This window comes from Balearica regulorum, chromosome 15 (genome assembly GCF_011004875.1).
Source record: "Balearica regulorum gibbericeps isolate bBalReg1 chromosome 15, bBalReg1.pri, whole genome shotgun sequence".
NCBI lineage: Eukaryota > Metazoa > Chordata > Aves > Gruiformes > Gruidae > Balearica > Balearica regulorum.
In genome coordinates, this window is record NC_046198.1 from 9,524,177 (window position 1) to 9,548,014 (window position 23,838).

The 23,838-nt window shown below is 46.2% G+C and overlaps 1 protein-coding gene across 4 annotated transcripts in view; it reads right to left on the minus strand.

The window, feature by feature from the left end:
• The window catches only part of LMF1 (lipase maturation factor 1), a 204,601-nt gene that overhangs the window by 107,253 nt on the left and 73,510 nt on the right, over positions 1–23,838 (minus strand). For all 4 annotated transcript variants that reach the window (XM_075767498.1, XM_075767496.1, XM_075767495.1 and 1 more), the window contains one exon: positions 14,069–14,134. In XM_075767498.1, coding sequence (XP_075623613.1) covers positions 14,069–14,134 — 66 coding nt within the window. The remainder of the gene's footprint in view (positions 1–14,068; positions 14,135–23,838) is intronic.

Below are 23,838 nucleotides of genomic sequence, written 5' to 3' on the forward strand. Positions count from 1 at the left end.
TGGTTAGGAAAATGTACGGCAGGAGCAACTTGATGAAAATTGCACACAAACATACACAGAGGAATACTAATGATCAAACATTTTGCAGAAGCGAAATGCGTTAATGGAGGAAAAACTGCCTTTTAAAGACATATTTCTGATTGCATTCCTTACAAAACTTCTAAAGGAAATTTTCAATGATGACAAATTCACAGACCGTGGTGAAATTCAGACTAGTGGCTTAAAGAATTAAAGGATTGCCCTTTTAAAACTTTGCGTGTGCAGGTTTCTGGGAAACAAAGGGATCAACCTGCTGGAAATGCGCAGCACCTCTTACAAGCAGTATTCCAGCAGGATGTGGCCAAGAAATGGTGAGCTCCCCAGCCTCTCTCAACTGCCTCCTGCCCCGGAAGGCCACTCCACGGGGACCGCTGGCAGAAGGAAAACACGTTTAGCAGAAGAGCATCCCCTTAGGAGCCCCAGGAGCGAACCAGGGCACCCTGGCAGGGAGAGGGGTCAGCTGCCTCCCCTCGGAAGGTTTCAGGTGTTGATCCTCCCCTGGCACCCTCAGCATCTCTGACAATCTCTGTAGGACCTTCCCAAGCATCCTCTGGTAGAATCAAGGTTGGCACAAGAACTGCTGGAAGAAGAAGTTTCTCTAACAACAGCACCCAAACCCTAGGTCAGCATACAAAACCAGGGGTGCAGGAATTCAGAGGTACCCTCATGTGAACTTTAATCTCAGCAAGTTACAAAAGCAAGTTGCTCTCTACATAATAAAACCAAAGTTCAATTAGGAAAGTCAGGTTTGACTGGCTTTGAGAAAACTACCCTTTGATAACTACATGCTACATTATCCTTTCACTTCTTTTGGCAGAGAAAAGAGGTTACTGCAGTTTTCTTTGGCTCCTGCTCTCTCCTGTCAATCCCTTGTGCACTCAGATAGTTCAGGTTCAATGTTCAAAAGGAGGAACAGGCCGTGAAACGTCCATCAGCTCTGTTTACCAACAGAACCGGTGAGCAAGGGCAAAGGGAGACGGCACTCTGAGCTGGTTAGAGATCTCAGGATGTGACTGTGCTATCTGCTCATGGGGCTCTCTTTCTGTAGTTGCTGGAAATACTTTTTAGGTGATTTGCAGCAACTTAAAGTGTGGCAGCAACACTAAAAAATCATTAATGAACGACATAATGAGTCAAGAAACATTGCCAGCCAGTTCTTGCTTATGTTGGGTTTCAACATCTGTGCCAGTGTTCCCAGTCATTTGGCTTAGCAGGACAGCTTTTCACATCATCTGCCAAACTTGGTATTGAAAGGCTGCTAAAATTGCAATTAACTCCTTGAATTAAAATATTTCACTTATTTGCCTCAGGGCCAAGGGTAACACATTCAAGCAGATTTCCATTGTGGGCTGCTTGCAAACTGTTAATTGCAACTATTGCCTCAAGGACTTACCAGTCCTAGCTCATTTCGTACAGAGCGTGGGCCACCTCCTGTGTGGGATACTATTTCTACTCCTTAGACAGATGACAGGAAATTTTATCAAACAAGATGAAGACTGTTGCAAGGCCCTTGAGCTACCAACAAACCTACATGCTCTTTGTGGCAAGCGGTGCGGTTAGACTAGCGGGTATTAAAGCCAATTCATATTTTACATTTCAATAAATGCTCTATAATAGTATTATTTGCAGAGCAGAATTTGCTTAGCTCCAGCAGTTGTGGGTTAATGTCTCCCCATGCTCTCCTCCATATGCGCAGGGATGGCCTGACACCCAGAAGTTAAAAAAGCAATAATAGAATCATAGAATAGTTTGGGTGGGAAGGGACATTTAAAGGTCATCCAGTCCAACCCCCTTGCAAGGATCAGGGACATCTTCAATTAGATGTGGTTGCTCAGAGCCCCATCCAACCTGACCTTGAGTATTTCCAGGGATGGAGCATCTACCACCTCTCTGGGCAACCTGTGCCAGCGTTTCACCACCCTCATTGTAAAAATTGTAAAAGTAGTAAAAAAAATTCTTCCTTATATCTATATTCCTAAGGGTAAACACGGGTAAAAAATGGGTGCTGGTCCCAAGTCACCAAGGCAGCCAACGGCTTGGAGTGCCGAGCCTGTGGGAAAAGGGGAATCAGCAGCAGGACTCCAGATGTTAGCAGTTCCTTGAGGATGGTGAGTTCATTGAACGTGGCTCTAAGAAGAGAAAAAACCTTCTCCCTGCTTGTCCCATAGAGTTTTTGTTCGGTGCCCTCAGCAGCTGAGGGGAAACCCCAGCACGCAGCCCAGGCACGGCTCCACTGGCTTCAGTCACCGGCCAGGGCTGCAGGGGAAAGGTGGGCATTCATTCACCTCGGGCTGGGATTGTTAAACTGATGTATTGATTGCAGAGACCGACAAGCTTGTGTTACATTCAAATGGATCCAACATGACAGTTCGAAATTCAATATTGTCTCAGTCTAATTGGACAGGATCCAGTTCAATTCTGTCAAATGTCTTGATTAATGCTAAAGCAATAAAACCCCTTTTAGCCATCGAGACGGCCAGGCTGAAAGGGAAGAGGAAGAACATGATCCTTGGAAAATATAGATAAGTGAATTCATGAATATGAGTAAGATAAATGCCATTTTTAATGCAAATATTTCCATAACGATTGCATGGGCAACAATTCACAATCCCTACTTTTCCACGTAAATTGGTCAAGAGGTAAAAGCTTCTAGTGAGCACCCTGAGCAGTCAAAGCTTTTACCCTGGAATGTGGTATGACAGCATGGTTATGACAAAGTTTTATTTCTTTGTCTTGAGTTATTTTGAGACAGACTAGAAAACTTGGTTACAAAATTGCTTAACTAGAAATCCCATGAAGTGGAAGAAATGGGTCTGAACTGCAGATGGACACACTCCTAAATCTGGGAAGAGAAACCAGTGTCCCACAGCTCACTCCACGCGGGAATTTCATAGTTTAAATAAAATGAAAAAATTAGGAATAGTTGTTTTGTTTTAAACTGGCAGGAAAAAGCTCCATACTGTGATAAAATTTAGATAAAAGCAGTATGGAGCTATTTTCTGTTGCAGCACAAATGGCACTGTACAACAGATGATGGAATGATTCTATACGTAAAAGAAAAGGGCAGCAACTTCAAATGCTTGAAAACATTGATTCTGCCACAATTTCAATAGAATAAGACAAAAACAGTGGTTTTACTGATCTGTTGAGTTTTTAGGGTTGAAAGAGCTAATCCACATTGAGCTACCCTCCCAGCTTTTATGTATAATACATACCAAAAAAGATAAGCAAATTATATTACATTACATATAATTACAGAAGCTCCTAATTACATATCACAATTTCTAGGCAGTCTAGCAAACGCCATGCTTTCCAGAACAGCAATTCCTGAAGTGAATAGTAAATCAGCTTTTGCTTGCCACTGATTTGAAACTTTAACCTATAAATTAAATTAATAAGAGACAAAGGCTTCTTTTGTGCATTTGCAAGCCTGTAGGATTTTACAAATAATAGGACTAGAAAGTGATTTATATTCCAAGATTAAAGGTCAGTTTGGCGCACACGACTTTGGAGCAAAACACCACAGCAGAGACTTACTATTAACTCATTCGTGCACCATCCTAATACCGTATTCTTCTCTTTACAGTTACAAGGGCTTGCTGTGAGCACTGTAATAGTTGCAAGACAGAAAAAACCTGCATTGGAAAAATATGTGGAATTTCTCCCAATCTGCTGTAGGAAGGGAATTGTATTGGGCCATCAGCCCTTTGATCACTGAAGTGACATTACCTGTGTGCTGCAATTCGAATCAAGTATATGTTCAACACGGAAAGTTTGAAAACACAGAGAATTGCATGGAAACAGCATAAAGTAAATGTGAATAGAAGATATGCAAATAATTCAAACTATTACCAGCAAATGACAGGGCTCTACTGTTTATGAAATTCTGCCAATGGCTGGTCCTTCTCCTGGACAGACACAAATTTCTGTGGAATAAAACTTTGAGTTGAATTTAAAACTTTTGGTGCATGAATAATTAATATAGTGCTAACCTGAGACCTGGAATAGCTTCTTACAGTTATTCCCGTAAGAATATCCTAGGAAGAGACCAGAGGAGGAGAGATGTGCAAACCCACCCACCACTGGGAACGCAGCTTCTTCAGGAGAACTTTTTTGTGTGTCTGCTATTTTGTAGGCAATGAATTCAACGTTTTACTTATTAAATTAGGACAGACTTGTCTATTATGCAAAAATTCATTAAACAATTTAACACATTTAATGGTCAAAGAGATGAAACAGTAGCACGTTTTCATAATCTGATGAAAATGTAATCTGATCTCCAAAGAAGAAAGCACCAGCTTGTAAAACCAACACCCTATTTGTTTAAACTCTATCTGCAATTAAAAGCATGTAGTTATTTTGCTTTCCCTGGAAAAACAGATGGCAAGGATGTAGGCTGGTTTTTGGATAATTTAATTGTACGTTGGAGGTCTGCATACACCATTTTGCAGCTGATACTATATGAAATCGCTGTGTTCAAGTTTTAGTTTTGCTTAGGTTTCTGGACCGTTGAGAGCAAACATTACGGAAAAAGAAGAGTGCTGAATTTTGGCAGACACCAACAGTTTGCATCATCCCAAAGGTCTCTGAAGCAATGGAACCGGAATGATGGTTAATCCCCTACAAACATCAGGGAAGGTGGGAATGGATGAGAAGACCACCTCTCCCTGGACTGCAGCTGGCAGGCTATGCAGGAGACCAGAAAAGACATTGTTTATTGTCCATGTGTGCTTCAAAGGATGATAAAAAAATTAGTATATTGTCATGGAGATTAGTTTTGACCATTCAGAGTATGCAGGGGTGGGTACACCTGTGTGAGCGCTTGGGGCAAGGTCTGAGCAAGCCCCAAGCTGGGTGTCGAGGCTGCTCCATCACGGCAGAGGGACCCGGGCCAGGCAGCCAGTCCTGCCTGGTGGACAAGGCTGTGGAGCCTGCAGGGACCAAGGTGCCGTGGTAGAAATAGAGGAGTTGCTGACACCATATTGGGGAGGCCAACCAAGCAATTCTCCTCCAGAAAGCAAGAGAGATAACAGACATGTTACTTGGAAAGACTGGAAAGCTCTTAAATTTTCTACCATTTTCCCCTCTTGATTCTGTCTTCCAGATAGCATCGAAATTTGTCATCTTTCTTCTCTTTGCAGAGTTCTTAAAACACACCATTAACTAGCTCATAAATCCACAATTTAAATAATTATTGGAGCATTGCCTCTGTTATCTTCAAAGCTGACAAACCTCCTGGGTCCTGAACGTTTCGTGAGCAGCAGATGATTCCCCACAGCCCCTGGTAGGCAGAGGGAAGCGATGGGCTCCATTGCTCCTGTCCGCTGGAGAAGCTGGCCAGCAGGATGAAAGCCATGTACAGGGTCAGAGCATGGAGAGCTGATTAAGTGGCTGTGAATGGGTTGTAAGGATTAATCTGATTAGGATTGAAAAACACCAAATGGGGGGGGGGGGGGGGGGGCAGGAAGAGAAAAAAAGGAGAATATTTAAGGCAAGTGATGAGGGTCCTGGGTGGTCTGTAAACGAGTTTCAAACAGTGGGAGAGTGTAACGAAGAGATGAAATCCAATAGTTGTACAGGAAGCTTTCACCAGGCTTAAAACAAATCCTTAAGAAAAACAGAAAAGAATCCAGGAAGAGGAATTGTATTACTGCTGAAAACGGTATTGGCATATTCCCAATGCATTTATAGCGTGTGACTGACAGCTCTGCTGCTGATCCCGGCAGTGGGGAGGGATAATGTCTTCCTACGCTTCAAAAACCTCTAAAGGCTCACAACAGAAAGTTCCCTGGGGGGCATTTCCACTAAACTTTTGCAAGTTTATCCTATTTTTGTTTAATATTGCTGGAAATCAGGGGAAAGCTGGGGCAACCAGTGGGAAGCGGTGGGTGACCCAAGTGGCAGGTGCCACTGACCTGCTTGGATAATACCAACGTGAGAATCACAGGGGTTGCTCACTTTATTTCTCGTTGTTTTAATACAGTTGCTTTTGGTGAAGAAACGCACAGAGAAAAGCAGTTCTTGAACTGCACTGAAGAGATCAATAAAATCCCGCAGCAAAACCGGTGCTCTGCCGCCCGTGGTAGCCGGCGTCTGGGAGGGATCACTTACTGCCTGCTTATCCCATCCCTCCAATTCCGGCCATCACTTTCCTTCTAAAGCTATTCTGAAAGTTTCTCTCTCAGCACCTGCTTACGTCCAATTTACTTCAGCAGTATGTGGTTTCCTGAGCCCGGGCCAAAGATGCTGGGTCTGCTTTAGGATGCTGATTTGCAGCTCTACCTTTTATTTCCATAGTTCTCTGACCACACACTGCTCCCCCTTCTCTTAAGTTCACTGCCAGGATCCTGGTCCCGGTGAAGACGATAGCTGAACTGATGCTGACTTTGAGGCGGTTGGGAATTCACTCACCATTCGTCTGTCATGTTTGCTGCTCAGGGTAATACAAGCCAGACTCCTGGACCAAACACTGGCTGACAGTAAACCTACGCTCTCACGAGCGCATGACTCTGGAAAGCAGCTTCCCTGCCTGCTCTGCTTGGAATAAAATATCACCTATCATGTCCCTACAAGTAGGAGAAATCTGCTTTTCTTCTGCTTAAGGTCCAACGTTATTGATCACCTCAGTTCTTCTGGAGCATCTTTTGACTACAGAGAAGATCTGTATTCCTTTTCCCTTTTTAAAAAGCAGTGTGACTGGGCATAAACATCAGTATTTATCATTATGTCTTCTAAAATTGCAACTCCACAAGAACGGTTACGCTTCTAAAAATTTACTGCTTTGCAGCTTTCAAGAGCTCAGACCTCATTTGCAGAAGCGCTGCTCATCCACAGCAGAACCCGCTGCCAGCACCCCAGCTCTGGAAAACAGGTCTCCTTCCGACAGGCACTCGGCTGGAAGTGAAATAGTCACCGAATCTCTGCTTGGGCTTCCGCCAGTAAACCCGACCCGTGCAAATCTCGCAATACCTATCTTCCCAAGCTGAGCACAAATTCCGCCTTTAAAAGCATTTGCTCCCTCTTTTTAAGTGATGTAGACATTTAACTACTATTAAAACAATAGAGCCCAGCCCAAAGTTTGGAATAACAAACACTTCTAGCAAATTGCATTCAAAGATATCTTGCATCCAGTATAGAGCACCTGGGATTCATCTGAAAACCTGTGTCAGATAGAGACCTTCTTGCAGCAGCCTGATACAAAATCCAGATACAGCGTAATAAGCTTTTGATGTTGTGTTGACATTTATCTGCCAATATTATTGCTTCATGCACTTACCTTATGATGGATCTTGTTACTTAATTGATCACAGGCAAGGTCAGGAATGGGCCCTTCTTCCAGCGCTAGCAATGACATCATGCAAATCACCAAAAACCAGAAGAAAGCACCTAATCCTCAGCTTCAAATCCACACTAAGCAGCCCTTCGATATGTGTGAATGAGGACAACTGGTTTTTCAATTAGGCCTCCAAAAAGGTCATTTTTCAAAACTTATGACCAAATGGGGGGAAAAAAAAAAAAAAAAAAAAAAAAAGGCTGCACACAAGCATGCTCTCCCTTTTGGTATCAGTCGTCTTAACGCAAAGAACAGTTTGCTTTTACCAGAGGAGATGAAAACAAACTGCATTTATAATCCATCACGGGCAGAACCGCATTCCCTCTGCCTTGCTGCCTTTACAAAGACTCATCAACGCCAGCTTTGGCTTCTATGAGGCAAGCTGTCCAACGAGGGTAGAGATGGATCACAACTCACTTCACTCATAGTTTTATAAGAACACAGCTTTCGGAGTACAAATTTTACTGTCTCAAGTAACGACAGGCTGCCAGCAACTCCAGAAACCCAAGGCACGTTTACCAAATCCCACGGTCACTTCTTCAAACCCTCCCAGATGCTGAGGGCAGGCAGTCACCCTGGGCTCACAGCCACGTGTCCAGCAGTGCTGAGCTCACCCCAGGCCCTGCAAGCATGGACTGCTGGAATTCCACACCCTTTCCAAATGCTTTTGGAAAAATACGTAAAATTTCCCCATGTCAAGGCTGCATCTTGTCCCTCCTCCAAGCCTCAGCAATTCTGCAGCAAACCTCATCTGATAACATGTGCACCAGGACTTGGAAGCAGCCCTGACCTTGGAAACTCAACCGCCGTGACCCAGCACCTCCTGTCCCAAGGGGAACCAGCAAAATCCATCAGCAGAACCGTGCAAGTTCACACTGTGCATGAAAGAAGGAGCAGAGATGCAAATTATTCTGCATTCAATGAAACAAAATCATACGCTTTCATACCAACAAGGGGGAAAGGTGCCAACCGACTGACTGGGCCACGCTGTGCCTGAAACACCGAGGTGGGTTCTTCGGTTTCCCTTTGGTGGCTGTCGTAAGGGGAAGATCTGTGCTTCCCCCAGAAGACATCGGTTTTGGAAAGCCCACCTGTCAAACCTGAGCTCCCATAGCCAGGCCACACCTGGGAGTTCCACAGTGAAGCCACAGCTTGGGAATACGTTTTGCTGGCCTTAATAATTCATTATTGTGGCCACCGGTCCTGCCAGGACTCACCTTTATTGCCTTCAGAATGGAGAAAATGCTGTAAAGGGCCAATGCTTGTAAACTTAGGATGCTACACAAATATTTTACAATGTTAATAAAAAGATGATCTCCAAAATGCTTTGCATGGTTAATTCTTTTACATATTCTTGTTTTCTGTTTAATTCAGCACCATTTCCCTCATATTAATTTGTAACTTTAAAACATACATTTTGAGCACGAGATCTGAGTACCCGCTTCCCTGTTAGGAACATTTCTGCTTCCAGCAATGCAAACTGTTGGAATAAAGCCCATCCTGAGAAACAGGGATCATGAAAGGAGATCATTTTCTGATTTATCCAAATGAATTGCTAGATTTTATTTACTTTTTGTTTCATAATTGGTTGAAAAAAGCTAGATGAAAAGTCTAACAAGGCCTAAACCAGTGAAAAGAAGGGAGAAAAGAAGTCAAGAGGCAGTTAAAGAGCAGTTAGAGCTTCCTTCTCATCCTTATCAGCACAGCTATCAGTCAGCAGGCCTGTAATTAGGTACAAAAGACATTGTGCTCCGGAGAGCTTCTCCAGGAACCGGAGAGCTGCTCTACGCCAGAAGCTGGAGCACTGATTGACAGCCTCTATTTAAGAAAAACAGTTACAGAATAATTAGCGACAATTTGTACAAATCAGAAGAAGTGACCTTTGTGGCTGCACAGCTTCTTACGTAAAGAACAAAGCTGTTCTCAGCAGCACTGACAAATTCAGAACTAAAATGTGACTCAGTTATTAAGCAGAGGCCGGTTCAGCAAAGTCCTTCAGACTTTCCTGGTTGGTGGCAGTCGACCCACCCCGAGTACCTACAGATAACTGCACAGTGAGGAAGCAAATCCGGGGTCTTACTTCCAACGCTGAGAAAGATTTTGTTGCTTCGGGAGTGGATTTTTGTTTTCCTTCCCCTTTATGCCTCTGCCTCATCTTTGTCTCAAGTAGTACGTTTACCTTCCCAGCCCAGCTTTCTGCAGCAAAGGATGCAAATCACTGAGAAACTCTTGGACAAAAGGCATTCCCTTCAAAACATCACTTAAAAAAAGCTATCTTAAAAATATAAAATGTGAGATGTTCCAGTCGCAAGCAGAAGGGCCACAGGTTCCTTGCCTGGTGCGTGCCACGGCTCGCTCCTCTGCTGAGCTTCACCCAGCACTGGCCCAGCCGAGGACAGGCCACCGGGACATGAGGGACCCCCGGATGTGTTTAACAGCTCCCGCGCAGTGTGTCAGTGCAAAGCCGGCAGAGGAGGGGGACGCCCAGCGGGGCTCCCCTCCACACGCTCGCCTGGCCGAGCAGCTGCTTCGGCAGCTGTTCCTACCAGTTGGTGGCTGAATTTTACAAGATATCTGTCTGTAATTAAAAAGCAACAATACTTTGGCAGCCATTATAAAAACGCATCACTGGATCGCATCCCACAGGGAGTACTTCTGCAGCGAAATACGGGGAGACACGATAGATGTGACCACGTAGGACTTTCTCATTTCTAAACCTCTAAGATTATCTGCTTAACTGCTCTGCCAAGACCACCACCAGCATCCAAAACCACGGGCTCCATTTGGAGTGGTTGCGGTTCAGAAATGCTCATCTCCTGCCTGTGCCACTCAAACCTGCCCCGTGCCAAGACATATGGTCGCAAGGTGCTCTGCAGTGTAAGCGCAAGGGTCGGGGGGGCCGCAGGTTTGGTGGGGAGATTTTAAAATACAGGTCTTGCACAAGAGGCTTTGCTCCATTTGGAGCATGTTAAGACACTGTGCTTGTGCCAGCTAAGCAGCACACCCAGAATCAGCAAAGCCTGGGCCAGATAAAGCTTGGCACAGGAGGGAGTTGTAAGAGGCCCCTGGGGAGCAGGCTGGTGCTCCCTGATCCTGTGCCTGGCTCGCACTCCTGGTACCTACTAACGGCAGTTAGACAGCCGCTCCAGCCCATGCCCGGGCAATGTCCTGCAAGCTGCGCAAGCTCCAGAAATGGCCTCAAGTGGCACAAAACCTTCCATAGCAGACTTTTTCCCTGGTCCATATGGGAGCCTGGCTATGGGAGGGAGGTGTTGCACTCTGCAGGGGGGGAAGGATGCCCTCCGGAGCGGGCAGGGACAGGCAGGGACAGGGGGACACGCTCAGTCATGTCTCCTCGCTCACACAAGCAGGGACCCGAGGCTGCTCTGTCTCGCCCAACGGGCGGGATGCCACCAAACACGGCGGGATCCGTGCCATGCGTTCCAGTGGAAGCAGAATTCTAGCTCCAGTCTGCAAACCGCTGCACGCATATTTGTAAACCATTGTGTACACAGTAGATAAATGCTTAATAATCATGATGACAAACAGACCTAAAACCCAGAAGCAGCTTCTCTCCGCATTAACTGCATCAGGAACAGGTTCCACCAAGCAAAAGCCTCCCTTTTACTGGGACTTCTCATAGGGAAAAAAGTCATCTAACCACTGCCGTGGAACGATGGCAAACCCAGCAAATGCTAAATAAAGCCCATGGCACATCAGTCCACAGGACTTCACCTGCCAGTTACCACCATGTCCGTTTTCACACGCTAATGTGGACACCACCGCACACGAAGCTCCGGGGCACCACGGGCAGCAGGAGCCCCGACCTGCAGGCACACCAGGGTGCAAACGTACGCATCTACCTTGGAGCCTCTGGCCACATTAGCAAAGAAACTAACCCAGAAGGAGGTTAAATTCCCTGTTCGTGCTGTCTTGCCAAGCTACGATTAGAGTTTGGGACTCCTGGCACCCAGAGCCATGATTAATCCTCTGCGTGTTTCTACCCCCACCCCTCATCCCAACCTCCAGGCAGTTTCCATGTGTCAGGATGTGTATGGTGGTATAGCAAAGTCTTCTCATCTCCATCAGTGTCTGCCTTTCTCTTCCACACTTACTCTGGAGCCCATCTACTCCTCAGGGATCAGAGGAGCGTTCGGCTGGTAGGAAAATACCTTTCCTATGTAAACCATGCGTTCTGCCATTTCCCTCTCCAAATTACACAGCGTCACAGATCGTAAGCCCCCTAAACAGAGAGTCTTCAGTTGAGGAACAGATCTCCATAAAGGCTGGGATTAAGGCCCTGCACATTAGAAAGGAAAGAGGGAGGAAAAATATGCTCCGTTTAATTACCCAAGCCATAACAACATTTTACTATTTTATACACGATTCCTGACAAAAGTGGAAATGTTATTTTCCACAAGCATAGCTGCTGGTTCTACTACAAATAAATAGTCCAGGGCGCGCTCAACACGCGAGAGATGGAGGCCATGTGTTTTCATTAATTCTCTTGGCAGAGAAGCCCATGTAGATTTTGGACTGCAGCTCAGGACTGGAACAGGAGAGCTGGGGTGGCCAACATACATCACAGCAGACTACATTTGGCCCAGGTCCACTTATGAGCTGGTCCAATACCTAGTTTTATCATCCTAATTGCAAGCAGATTCCCAGCTCTCTCCCTCCCTTGCAGAGGTATCTTCAGCTTCGCCCTTTTCTTCCTCCCTCTGGCTGGCTGAAATCAGCAGGTGAATTGCAGTTCTTTGTCTGTTATCACTGGTAGACAAAGTTTGGCCTCTTTCATTTTCCTTTTATTGCAGCTTCTTTCATGCAGATTAAAATAATTGATATTGATAATGCGATCTGCCCCCTGCCCCTGTTCCCAATTACTTGCTCGGGCTGGGGATCCTGCGTTATGGATATGACAGGAATGGTCTTAATTAGCCTTCTGGGCTACAGAACTGATTCTGGTTTTGATTTGAAATATTTGGGATTTTGCAGGCTGACTGTTGTGGGCTGGGGTCACCAGCGGAGCTGGCCGGGGGTTCTGGGAGGGGGGGCTCGCTTTGAGCTGGCTTTTCGCAGACTGCTGCCAGGTGCCCGGCAGCACATGGAGCAGAGCCCTCGTGCTGCTCAGCAAAAATGAAGGACAATTATTGCAGCCACCTTTGCGCTCAGGATTAAGAACGATGGCACTGACGGGTCTTGGCATCCAAAGCTTACCTCAGAATGAAGCAGGACACCGATGGCCCAACAGGAGCTAACAGCAGCAGCCTTCGTAAAGGGCCACCCTTGCAGTCAGTGGGCGAAACCCCATTAAAAGTAAATGATAACAACAAACAAGGAGCATTAAAGCTGAAAAGGCAGATACAGCTTTCTGGACCTGCAAAATTCCATTTCAAAATGTGCAACCAGTTAAATCAGTCACAGGAGCGAAAAATAGAGGTGTCAGCACTTGGGAAATTGATAGATTTATTTACTTTTTTTTTCTCCTATTTTGGGGAGAGGAATCCCAATCCTGTAACAGGACTGGTAACGTAGTCCCTGGCACTCACATGCAATTCTCTTCCCACAAGGGTGGAAAGACAGAGGTCCTGTAGGAGCATCCCTGTTTCCACTACTCAGCGTGCCTACCGCGTAAAAAGTAATTCATAGGCAACACCTTGGAACATGTTCTGCGGGTCAGAGAAGTCAGCCTCTGCCAGGTTTAATTGGAAGGGGGAAATGGTTTCCAGACATGATGAAGGTCCGCTGAGAACGTCACCCCAAAGGTGCATCTCCAGGGACTGACAGCTCAGGCTTGGCTGGCTGAAAATAATCGCACGGCTGTGGCACGAAGAGGTACCCAGCTCTTACCAACATGGGACAAGCACAGCACCAGGCTGAGACTTTGCAGCCTCGTGCTAACAGATGCGGCGCGCTCACCCGCTCGTTAGACGGATATGGATTATAGAGCAGAGGTGTTATAACGTAGCGTGCCATTTTCACTGGCTGCAATGTTAATCTGGAAAAGGGAATATTGCTTCAGCACCGTTTCCTTCGTTAAACCAGGGCTACGCTCCCAGCAGTGTCGCTATACACAGCAATTTCTTTCTTTTTTAACAGTTTACACAAAACATAAATGCAAAACTATAGGTAAAAAGAGAGGGGAAGCTGAGCTCCCTCTCTCTGTAATCAAAGAGGAGACAACACTCAGAGCCAGAATACAAACCACAGTTTATAATCAGAATGCAGTGTAATCACTGAAACAGATGTCAAAAAGATAAAACCGTATAATTCTGAATTGCCAACGATTAGTGCTCAGCATCTTGGAGAACACTGGGATGCTCTATTTCTGTCCACATATGTCTGCGTTTTGGAAGCGTAAGCAGAACGCATTCAGCACAATGCTACAGAAAAGTCCTTTCTGTTCCTCTCCTGTAGCATTTTTACAGAGGGAGTTCTCAGCGGGGCTTAGCTTTGCTCCTCAAGCAGTCTATGATGGTGAGGGGAGGGGAGAAATTGGTCCTTTAGGACTGTGGTTGGGAAAAACAGCATCACCGAGCTGGCGCATGGACATTGATTGCATTGCCTGAGACAGAAGGCTACAATAAGGGAAGAAAACATGGAGAGCTGCCTGGCAGAAGAGAAAAACTTAGAGAACATTTTTATACCAAAGTAAAGCAGACAAGAGGAATTAGTTTTAATGTGCAGATCGCTCACCTCGTAGTGATAATCCATGCAAGTTAACTCTCTCCAGCAGCGATCTCCTCGAATTTTAATCAGCCCCTGGGAAGAAAAAAAAAAAAAAAAAAAAAGAGAAAAACCACTGTCACAAATATTTATTTTACTTTATCTTGTACGTCAAGGTATTATCTCAAGATGCCTAATACTCTGGTTAAACTACAGGGAGAGCCTGTAACGGCAGGGAAGCACAGAGGCTGGAATGACCCCCTGGAAACCCACCACATCTGCACCCCAGGCCCAGTCATCGTCCCCAAGGGAGCACAGTGCAACAAGAGCTCCAACATGACTCTTTCCACTGCCTGTTTACTGAAAAGTGGACACTAAATCCTTGTGGAATATGCCAGGTCACTCAAAGGGTGCTGCAAGATGCTTCACCCACAGCCGAATCTCTGCAGAGCAGCTGTGAGCCGCCCAGTGCTCCCAGTATCAGCTTCAAGCAGTGCTGGGTATGACGCAGGAGGCACCGAGCTTCGAGAAGCAATAGGAAAAAATCAGGCTCTGCCACTGGGACATCTCTGTATCACAGACTGCAGACCTAAACCCAGCCACGTGCACAGTTTTAAAATCCAGACCCAATTGTCTGTCTCTTGCAAAGCTGCCTCTGAAAAGGAAATAGTGACAGACTGGGATGGGGACCCAGCAGCCTCACCAGCCCTCAGCTGGACATAGAGATGCAATCAAAGTAATTAGAGAAACAAAAGAGAAGAAGAGGAAGGAAGCTGACAGATCTCAACACAGATGAATGCGCTAATGACAGGTCTGCTCCACCTCAGGTTAGAGGTTGGCAATGAAATAAGCAGGTATCAGAGGTTGCTGTGCATTGATATTTCAGGGCAACAAGAGGGTGAAATTTCCAAATCAGTGGGTCCATTCCAGGGCTGGCAGTAATATTGGGATTAAATTTCTTTGCTGCAGTGATGAAGAGTAGAAAGGAATCAGTCGTCCACAGCAGGAAAGACACCTGGCCAGGGATGAGCCTGCTAGCAGGAAGCCTTGCAATCAAGCTGTGCCAGCCTGAAGGTATGCAGGTTCAGCCTGATGGCTTTGATGTACGGGGAAAGGTCCCTGATTAGGATCACAATATCCCAAATTGAGGAAAGCTTCACTAGTCAAAAGGTTGAGCCTCTATCATCTGCATACAATTAGGGGGTATTTGCCTACCTCTGACATTGCACTAATTATAATGTTCCTGCCTGCCTTAGTAGAAAAATAGAGGGAGTTTCTGTAAGGACCCATGGCCAGCTACACCAGGAGCATCCTGAAGCTTCTTCGCATTTGCAGTAGGAAAGGATTTCAAGGAGAGACCAGTGACCTTTCAGTGCTAAAAACTGAGAGCTCAAAGGAGGAGGAGATTCCAGCACTATGGGGCATCCTGGCCTACTGGTTTCATGCAAATTGCTAAAAAAGAAAATAGTAATAATTTAAAAAGAAAATCTTCATTTGCAGCATTAACGTTTTACAGGTTTGGGGCTCAAGAAAGATTCCAAATTCCAGTTAAAGACCCCCCAAAACTGTCCAGATCTCATAAGTAAATATGCAGAAATATCTGGTTCCCAAAGCTGTACAAGGTCTGAGCCCAGAGCTGTCGGGCGTGGAAAGGAGGAGAGAGCAGAGCCCAGTAACTCCTGATTGACATGGAAAGGGTCAACCGGGAACGATTATTGACCGTTTCTCCTGATACAAGACGTAGAGGCAATCTGATGCAAGGATCAAGTATCTGATTTAGAAACGAACAAAAGACATACTTTTCCACACAGCAAATCATTTACTTTATGGGAGCCAAAAGTACAAATGCGTTCAAAAGGAATTAGACGTTCCCAGAAGACAGGCTCGGGGGAACTTCTGAACGCAACCTCCTCTCCGGAAAGTCCCGAAACCACTTGACTGCCAGGAGCTGCCCCAGAAGATCACTTTGTGTTTTACATTCCTCCCCAAGCATCTGTTAATAGTGGCTGTTAGAGACAATATGAGAAGTTAGTTGGACCTTGGGCTTAACCCAACATAGACTTTGTTAAGTAAACAAAGATCCACAAAAATAGTTACCAGCTTATTTGGCAGGTAAATTAATAGGAAATAGGCACCTTTCTTGGTCTGAGCCTTATGCCAGATGATGTTCAGACATGTGTGTCTCTGTGAATAGAGGTGACCCCAGCAGCCTTCAAGAGGACTATTTACAGCCTTAAATTGTACCTGCTATCATGCACCTTGCTAAGTTCAAGCAGATTTCACCCATCTGCTGTTCCAAATAATTTTTCCTTTTTTTTTCCAAGTCATAAAAAAAAATGAAATATTTTTCATGCCAATGCTAACTGAAGAGGACAGTAAACAGAAACTATTACACATTTTCTAAATCTGCAAATCCAGACAATTTATGTCCTGTAATTTTTAGCCAAGAATAAACCTAGAGAACCTGGTAGAGCTAAGGCAGTAAAAGGCCAAACTCCTCATGGCACATCTCATGGAGCAAGATGAAAGCACGTGGTGTGTCCCCCGCCCCGGCAGAGTCATTTCTACACAATCCCATCCTGCGGTCAACGAAGAAACCACCGGATAGACGGCACAGGCCCCACGAGCTCTCAGCATCACCTATGAGCTGCAGCAAAAGCATCACCTCAGAGGCAAGCACTACAGATGCAACACAGCAAATCGACGCCATCGTAACCAGCAAGGAAGAACAAGGAGATATAGTAGAGAGTCATCGTTATCTACAGAAGTGATTGGTAAGGAAGAGAGCAATGCGGCAAAGGTTTCTGTGGCATGTGATGCGGCTCTGCACAACACGGGAACGAGGAAGGGTACCAAAGCAGCATGGTGCACACTTCATCCCCGGAGGGCAGGCAGCCTGTGGGATGCTGGTACCCTGCACATCCCTGCTGGCCTTCAGACCTGTGCAACTCCCCAAGAGCTACGCTGAAGGCTGAGCACTGGCCCTCCCAGCAGCCTTCAGAAAAAACAGGCACCTGCAAACCTCGCACATGCTGTCATCTTACGCAGGTTGCAATGGGAACGGCTGGGGGTGGCTCCATGCACAGCTGAGATGGGTCCACGCCAGGAGCTCAGACCTAGAAATACCCCGGCCTGGGAGGTCTGCATCTCAGCATCACCATGAAAGGGACACCCCTCACCAGCACCACCACCAAAAAACCCCCAAGCACAGCCTGGTCCGTAAAGGCACAGGTAAAAGCGCGATGGATGCAAAGTGCTACCATACAAGACTCACGGGATGGGAAAGCAGAGCTGTGGGTACTGTCGGCTGCTCTGCAGTTTTACTCTCTAGCGAGTATTCAGCAGATCCCATCGCTCTCTTCTCTGTCACTCTGCGAGGGCTAGAGCAGGGGAGGCAGGGACAAGACAGAGTCGCTGTCAACAGTCACGGCTTCATCTCTTCCTCCTGAATCATCCGCAGCTCGCTCTAGCCCTCGAACCTATTCTAAAGTTACAGGATACATTGATAGCATCTCACAGGATGTGCTGCAGCCGGCAGCCCTGTCAGTGGCAGGATGGACGCGAAGAAAGGCTCTGTGTAAGAATGTTGGAATATTAAAAAAAGACAGCTATCTTGATGACCTGCCCTCCTACCTTGTCCAAGCTGTTATCAAGCTCTATTATTCAGCAGGGATAATTAAAACAAGTATATGATAGAAAAGCACCATACTGAAAATCAAAATCTTTCCTGCAATGAGTCACTAAGGCAGTTAATCACATTTTGTTTACTATAGAACTTTCCAACAGGAAAGTCACTTAAAGCTCTTAATATCAAATCTGTTTTTCAGCACAGAAAACTCCTACTCTCATAATTAGGGGGTGTTTCAAGTTGTCTTGACACTGCTGCTGTCTTCAAGTCCACTTCCACACCCACACTGGCATGTGAGTTTTCCAGTTTTCAAATGACGTTGGACCAAGAAACAAGAGCACGTAGTGCATGAAAATCTATGTGCTCTGTAGCTTCGTCTCTGCTGAGGCGGACCACGAAAGGAGAATGAATGTGGCACAGACCCTCACTGCAGACCCATGAGGCTGTACCTGTGGCTGCTGTGAAGCCACATCCCCCAAACCCAGCGTGGCCACCAAGCCGTGGTGGCTCGCTAATCAATCCTGCTGCGAGGAGTTGTGCACCCCTGGGTACCCCTCTGACATACCTTACTGTTCCACGCTCGGATGAACTCTGGTTTTACAAACCCTCCCCTAATTATTCAGCCCCTGCTGACAGTTTTGGAAGTTGGCTTCTGTTCTCTTGAAGATGCAAACTTAGTTTGAGAAACGCTATCTTGCGGAAAGCCCAGCAATCATGCATTCAGTTTTAGGCTCAGTCTCAAGTTGTGCAACGATGAGATCCACACAGCTTCCCTTGCAGTTTTGCACAGCTTCTCTAGACCACCGCTGTCCCCAGGCAGATGGAGCAACATGGAAAAAAAAACAAAACCAGAAGAACCACAAAAAACCAAGAGTCCTATACAACAGGGAGGTCGTGGTTTCTATCTTCAAATAGCTCAGCTTATATCAACTAAGTATGCAAATTGAAAAATATAGGAACTGGCTAATGATGACCAATACATTCAATGGTGGGAAGCTTTGTTTTGCATCCTCCTTAATAGAAGGGACAGGAGCAGAGAGCTATGAACCTACAGGGTGGAGAGTACAAGGTCACCAAAAGAACCAAAAAAAAGGCACAACTAGCAGATCCTCTGATTGAAATATTCCCTGGTCCCAGCCTTTTCTGAAACACAGAAAGAGTTCAAAGTACAAATGGTGTACTTCTTTCTATGTGTAGAAACTGCCAAATTATTATATAAGCGTATAACATCAAGTGAGACAACGTCTGTAGGGAGTGGAATTGACTTTTTTTTTTTTTTAATACACTAGTTGATATAGCAAGAATAGCCAACCACTGTTGGGTCGTGCAGGCAGTGCAGACTGTACTAAACACCTGTGCTAGGAATCTCCCCCGCGCAGGCAGATCATCTCCGATACCTGCACGAGCCTCCACCGCCTGCAGCAGGCACGGCAGACACCCGTGCAGTGACAACCTGCAACACCTCTCCAACCCAGACAGACTCCTAGCCCTGTAGCAGAACCTGCAAACACCCCAACGGCACAACCGCAACACGGAGGCTGAACGGAGCAGATGCAGAGGAAAAATTTGCTCAGCCTTTTGTAGCTGCTGTGGACTACCTGCAACTGTTCGCAGTGAAACATATAGATTTCAGACACTGGTAGCTGAAAATACCTGAATGCAGACGTGTTTATGCCCTACGCACTAACGCACAGTTTAAGTTCTCCAACTGTGACTAGGAGCATCCAGAGAAGCACCAGGAGAGAAGTGGACTAAGAGGAGACCTGGGGTCCAAGGGAGCACAGGAGGACAGAGGGGGGAAGGGAGGAAATGGGGATCCCCACATCTGCTGGAGCTTGACATTCACTGGATTTCTCTCAGTCTGCTAACAATTCCAAATCCATTTTCAAGATTTCAGTGTGTATATTGAACTGGCCTGGACTCCACAGCTGCAGCAGATTACGCTGCCATACCACAGATCAAAGCACGGGGAAAAAATCCCCATCCCCTGCTCGCAGACAAGCAGAGGCTCGTGCATCTCTGATGTACCCCAACTGTCCTCTCTTTGGGCGTGGAGAGGACCTGCGAGGGACCAGAAGGAAAAGGAGCCAGAGGGGACAACCCCATGAGACTCCAGCAGACCTGGAAGACCTCCCTCTCATCTGGACATAAGCTACAAACATCTTGCAAGGAGTATTTTGGGGGCAAAAATATTAAGCAGAGTTTAAGAGGTAAACAATATGGACAAATTAAATGGAAAACAAGGAAAGGTAAGAAATCACTTAGTAGCACTTTGGAGAGCAGGGCTCACAACCCCAAAATCACATTTCTAACTGCTTCCTTCCTGCAGCACGTTGCAGTCAGGTCTCATACCTCCAGCTACCTCCTGGCAGCGTTGCTTGAGCAGAAGGAAAGGAGAGAAAGGGAACAGCCCGTCTTTAGGCTCTAACGCAGCAAGGCACTCAGTTTTAACTACGTGATTAAACCAAGCTCCACAGATCAGCCTAAGGTGGGACAAATTTAAGAACAAACCTGATGCTCTGCTGCATTAAGGCTGTGTTGGAGGCAATGCCTGATGGTCAGAAACACCAGGATGGAAACGTTTTAACAAAGGAGATTTTTGTTACTGGCATTTTTTGAGAGTAGGATCTCCCTGATACCTTCAAAGTCCAAGAATATATGAAGGCACTTAGACTGTTCAGTAGCTTCCAGGCGGGAGCTTCAGGCAGCTGCTACCAAAAACCTGATGTACCAGCCTCCAGCTTAATCACTCTTTCTCTCACGTGTTTAAATTTCTAGGTTTTGTATAGAATAAGTTTAAGGCTTAGGAAGCAAATGAAAAAAGAAAAAAGCAACACTTGCAGAGCCCTCTTCACATTTTCCAGTGTTTCCAGTCCATGCCAGGACTGTTTCCACCCCTTCCAGCTTTAATTTCTCCCTGTGGTGGTCAAGCATCTTCAGGTACCACGTGTTTTTTGATACAACATCAACATCGATCTGTTAGCTCAGTGCAAATTAATGCTGTGAGAAGTTGGCCACGCTTACAGGTAAGCAATAAGCAGAAAAATATTTCCAAGGGCAGCCGCTGTTAATTCCTGAGAAACTGCTGCCGAACATGGGGCAGGGTCCTGCCAGCCCCTGTTTACCAAGGAGCTGAGCTCTTCGCTGAGCTCCAGCTGCCGGGTGATAAAAAATGACAGGTAAGTGTTTACCTGCTGCAATTCACCTTGAAGGTTGGACCGCACCTCAACATACTACACCATCCCAGCTTTTATGGCCCTTTTTGAAGCATCCCGAAGATGTGAGTACAATAAGACACCATCATGAAGAAGAGGAAAGCCCTTCTCATCCCGCTTTCAGCTCCTTGTCCAACACAACCATCTCCCTGACTTTTTATTAAACTTGCGAAGTTAGGCTGCCTGCGCAGCGGGGGCTGCGTGCCAGCTGGTAACGTCATTACTCCCGGTTATCTTACAACACACTGACCACATTTCACAAGTCTGAAATAAAGAAGAAAACCTCCAGATCCCAGGCAATTTGAAACAGCATCTGATGCCACGCTGCATATGGGTATTTACTGTTCGCACGGCGATAGCACCAAGGAGTCAGTGTCACCAAACAAGATCCCGTCGGGTGGGATGCTGCACCAACGCAGAGCGAAGCTTTGAGCCCCGCAAGGACCTCACAGAATCATTTAGGTTGGAAAAGACCTTTAAGATCATCGAGTCCAACTGTAAACCAAACTGCCAAGTCCCACTAAACCACGTCCCTAAGTGCCACATCTACGTGTCTTTTAAATACCTTGCACCAGCCAGGAGCACTCGGTCCTGCGGCACGCGGCTTCCTCTGTCAGTTCAGGACACTGCGGTTATAAAATAGCACATAAGGATTGGAGACGCGTGGGCAGGAGATGGGGATTTTTGCAAACACTTTTGATTTTTTCCCTTTTTATGATACACTCTAATCGTTAGATAAAATTAAAAAGTGCATCTGTGTGTTGGAGGGGGACAGGAAAATGGCTTTTAAAGTTTATTTTCTTTTCCCAAAGATAAAGGCCAATGCATGCTTACAACCCCAGGAAAAAACCAAGCACCCCCAGAAATGCTGGCTCTGTTTGCACATTGGGGGCGGGTGAAGGGACTTTCAAAGCCCTGCATATCAGAAGGGAAAGGTATTCAGCAATACAAATTAAATATAAGCTAAAGGGAAGGAAACAGGTGGCTAAGTGAACTAGCAATTGCCCTTTCACCTCTGTGGCCTTGCTTTGAATCCAGCTCTAACCAGAATTATTAAATTCATACTGATGGGATGGTGGCTACAAAGACACCGGGGTTTGATCACTTCAGCCGAGCTCGTGGCAGCCAGAACGTGCACACAAACCCCTTCCAGTAATAAGCAAACCTGGCCTGGGGAAGGGGAAAGTTGAGATCTTTGTCATATTAATTTACAGCTGACTGCGGCTCCAGGCCATTCCGCACACTCAGAAATCTCCTCGCGCTGCTGTCCGCATGAGAACTATAAAACGTTCACCCTGGATTGAATTAGCATCCGGAATGAAATATGTGCTCAATACCTTCTCCCCTACTAAGTTTGCTCCCTTTAGGGCACGGCCGAGGAGCGCAGGGGAGGATGGAGGTGCAGCACCTGCTTGGACTTTGGAAACACCAACCTTCAGGGCTCCCAGGCTCTCACAATTAAGGTGCATTAAATTCACCAGCATTTTTCACAGGAGAAGGAAAATTACATTTAGGAATTTTTTATTATTATTATTATTATTTTAATGGTGTTCAATAAAAAGCCTGGTTTTAATCACCAGAGCCATTCTGACGTCCCTGCTCAGCCCCCATGCACTTTCCGTCCACCAGCCCTGCTCTGCGTCCATGTGTTCACAGTCACATGGAAATAGCATTTCCAAACTCAGCCGATGCGCGCCCTGGATACACCACAAGTGTCACAGATGACTTTTGTCACTGTACTTTTATTTGTCAGCTGTAGGTAAGATATCGACTATGTGAAACAAGACTCTATTTTGCCTCCAGCATCATCACTAGCTCTGATAGCTTACTACAGTGTTAAAGGAAAGATGACCACGCAGTCACCTGAGCAGATCCACAAGCAAACCAGAGGAAAAAATAAATAAATATATATTTCCCAGAAAATTCTTAGCAAAACCCATGCTGGAGAAATTCAGCCTCCTGCCTGCTTGCCGCTGACCCAGCCAGCAAAGGCACCGAACCAGTCCAGTTTATAAAACTCAGTAAGCCTGCTGAAAACTAGCTATTCATGACTAGTAATTTCTCTTTTAAATGCAGTGGAACACAGTCACAAAGTTTGCCAACTGGGGGCCAGGGGACTTTGGGGATGGAAATCAAAATCACCCCTTCACTCTCACTGAATCAATTCCAGTCTCGCTTGATTGAGTAACCTCACATGCCCCCTCTCTTTCCCCATCATTGAAAGAGTATCCAACAAAAGGGATTTCAGGGGAAATTAAGCCATAGACGGGAAGTTTACCAACAGCTTTCGATTTCTGCATTTCACGAGTTTGATCAAATCGTGGCAGAAATCCCAAACCTAAGGCCACGGCACGTGGTGGCACAGGGAATGGAACACGCGACTGGAAGGCAGAACGGAAGAGGGACGTGCAGCTGCGGGCTGCCTCCCCCGAAGACACTTCACTGTTCGGTGTCAGGGTACCGAAATCTGAATTTGCACTGTGGCATGCCAGGGATCGCCTTCTCAAATCACAGAGAGGATGAACACGTGAAGGGAATGGTTCCTTGCTTTTCTACTGCATTTTTTCAGTGAGAAGAGCACATCTGGACACTGCTCCTTTTTATTGTATCACCACTAGCTCCTGCCATAAGGATTAAGCAAAACACCGAGTTGTGAAGATGGCCTCGTCCCTCCTACCACTGGCCAGAGGCTCCGTAAGGGGAACCACCCCCCTGGGCCCCCAGGACCCGCCACAGACCTTCCAGATCTGCAGAAGGCTCAGAGTGTGGGAACCATGCAGGTGTGTCCCAGGAGAGGTGGAGATGAGCCCTTCCACCATGTCCACATCACAGCCACCACAGAAACCCATCCCCAATCTCCCTCCCTCCACTGCACAACCCAAGGCTGTCATCCCACCTGGATGCAGCTCAGCCACCCCAACAGAGATGAGGGGGAGCATCCTCCGGGGAAGGTCCAC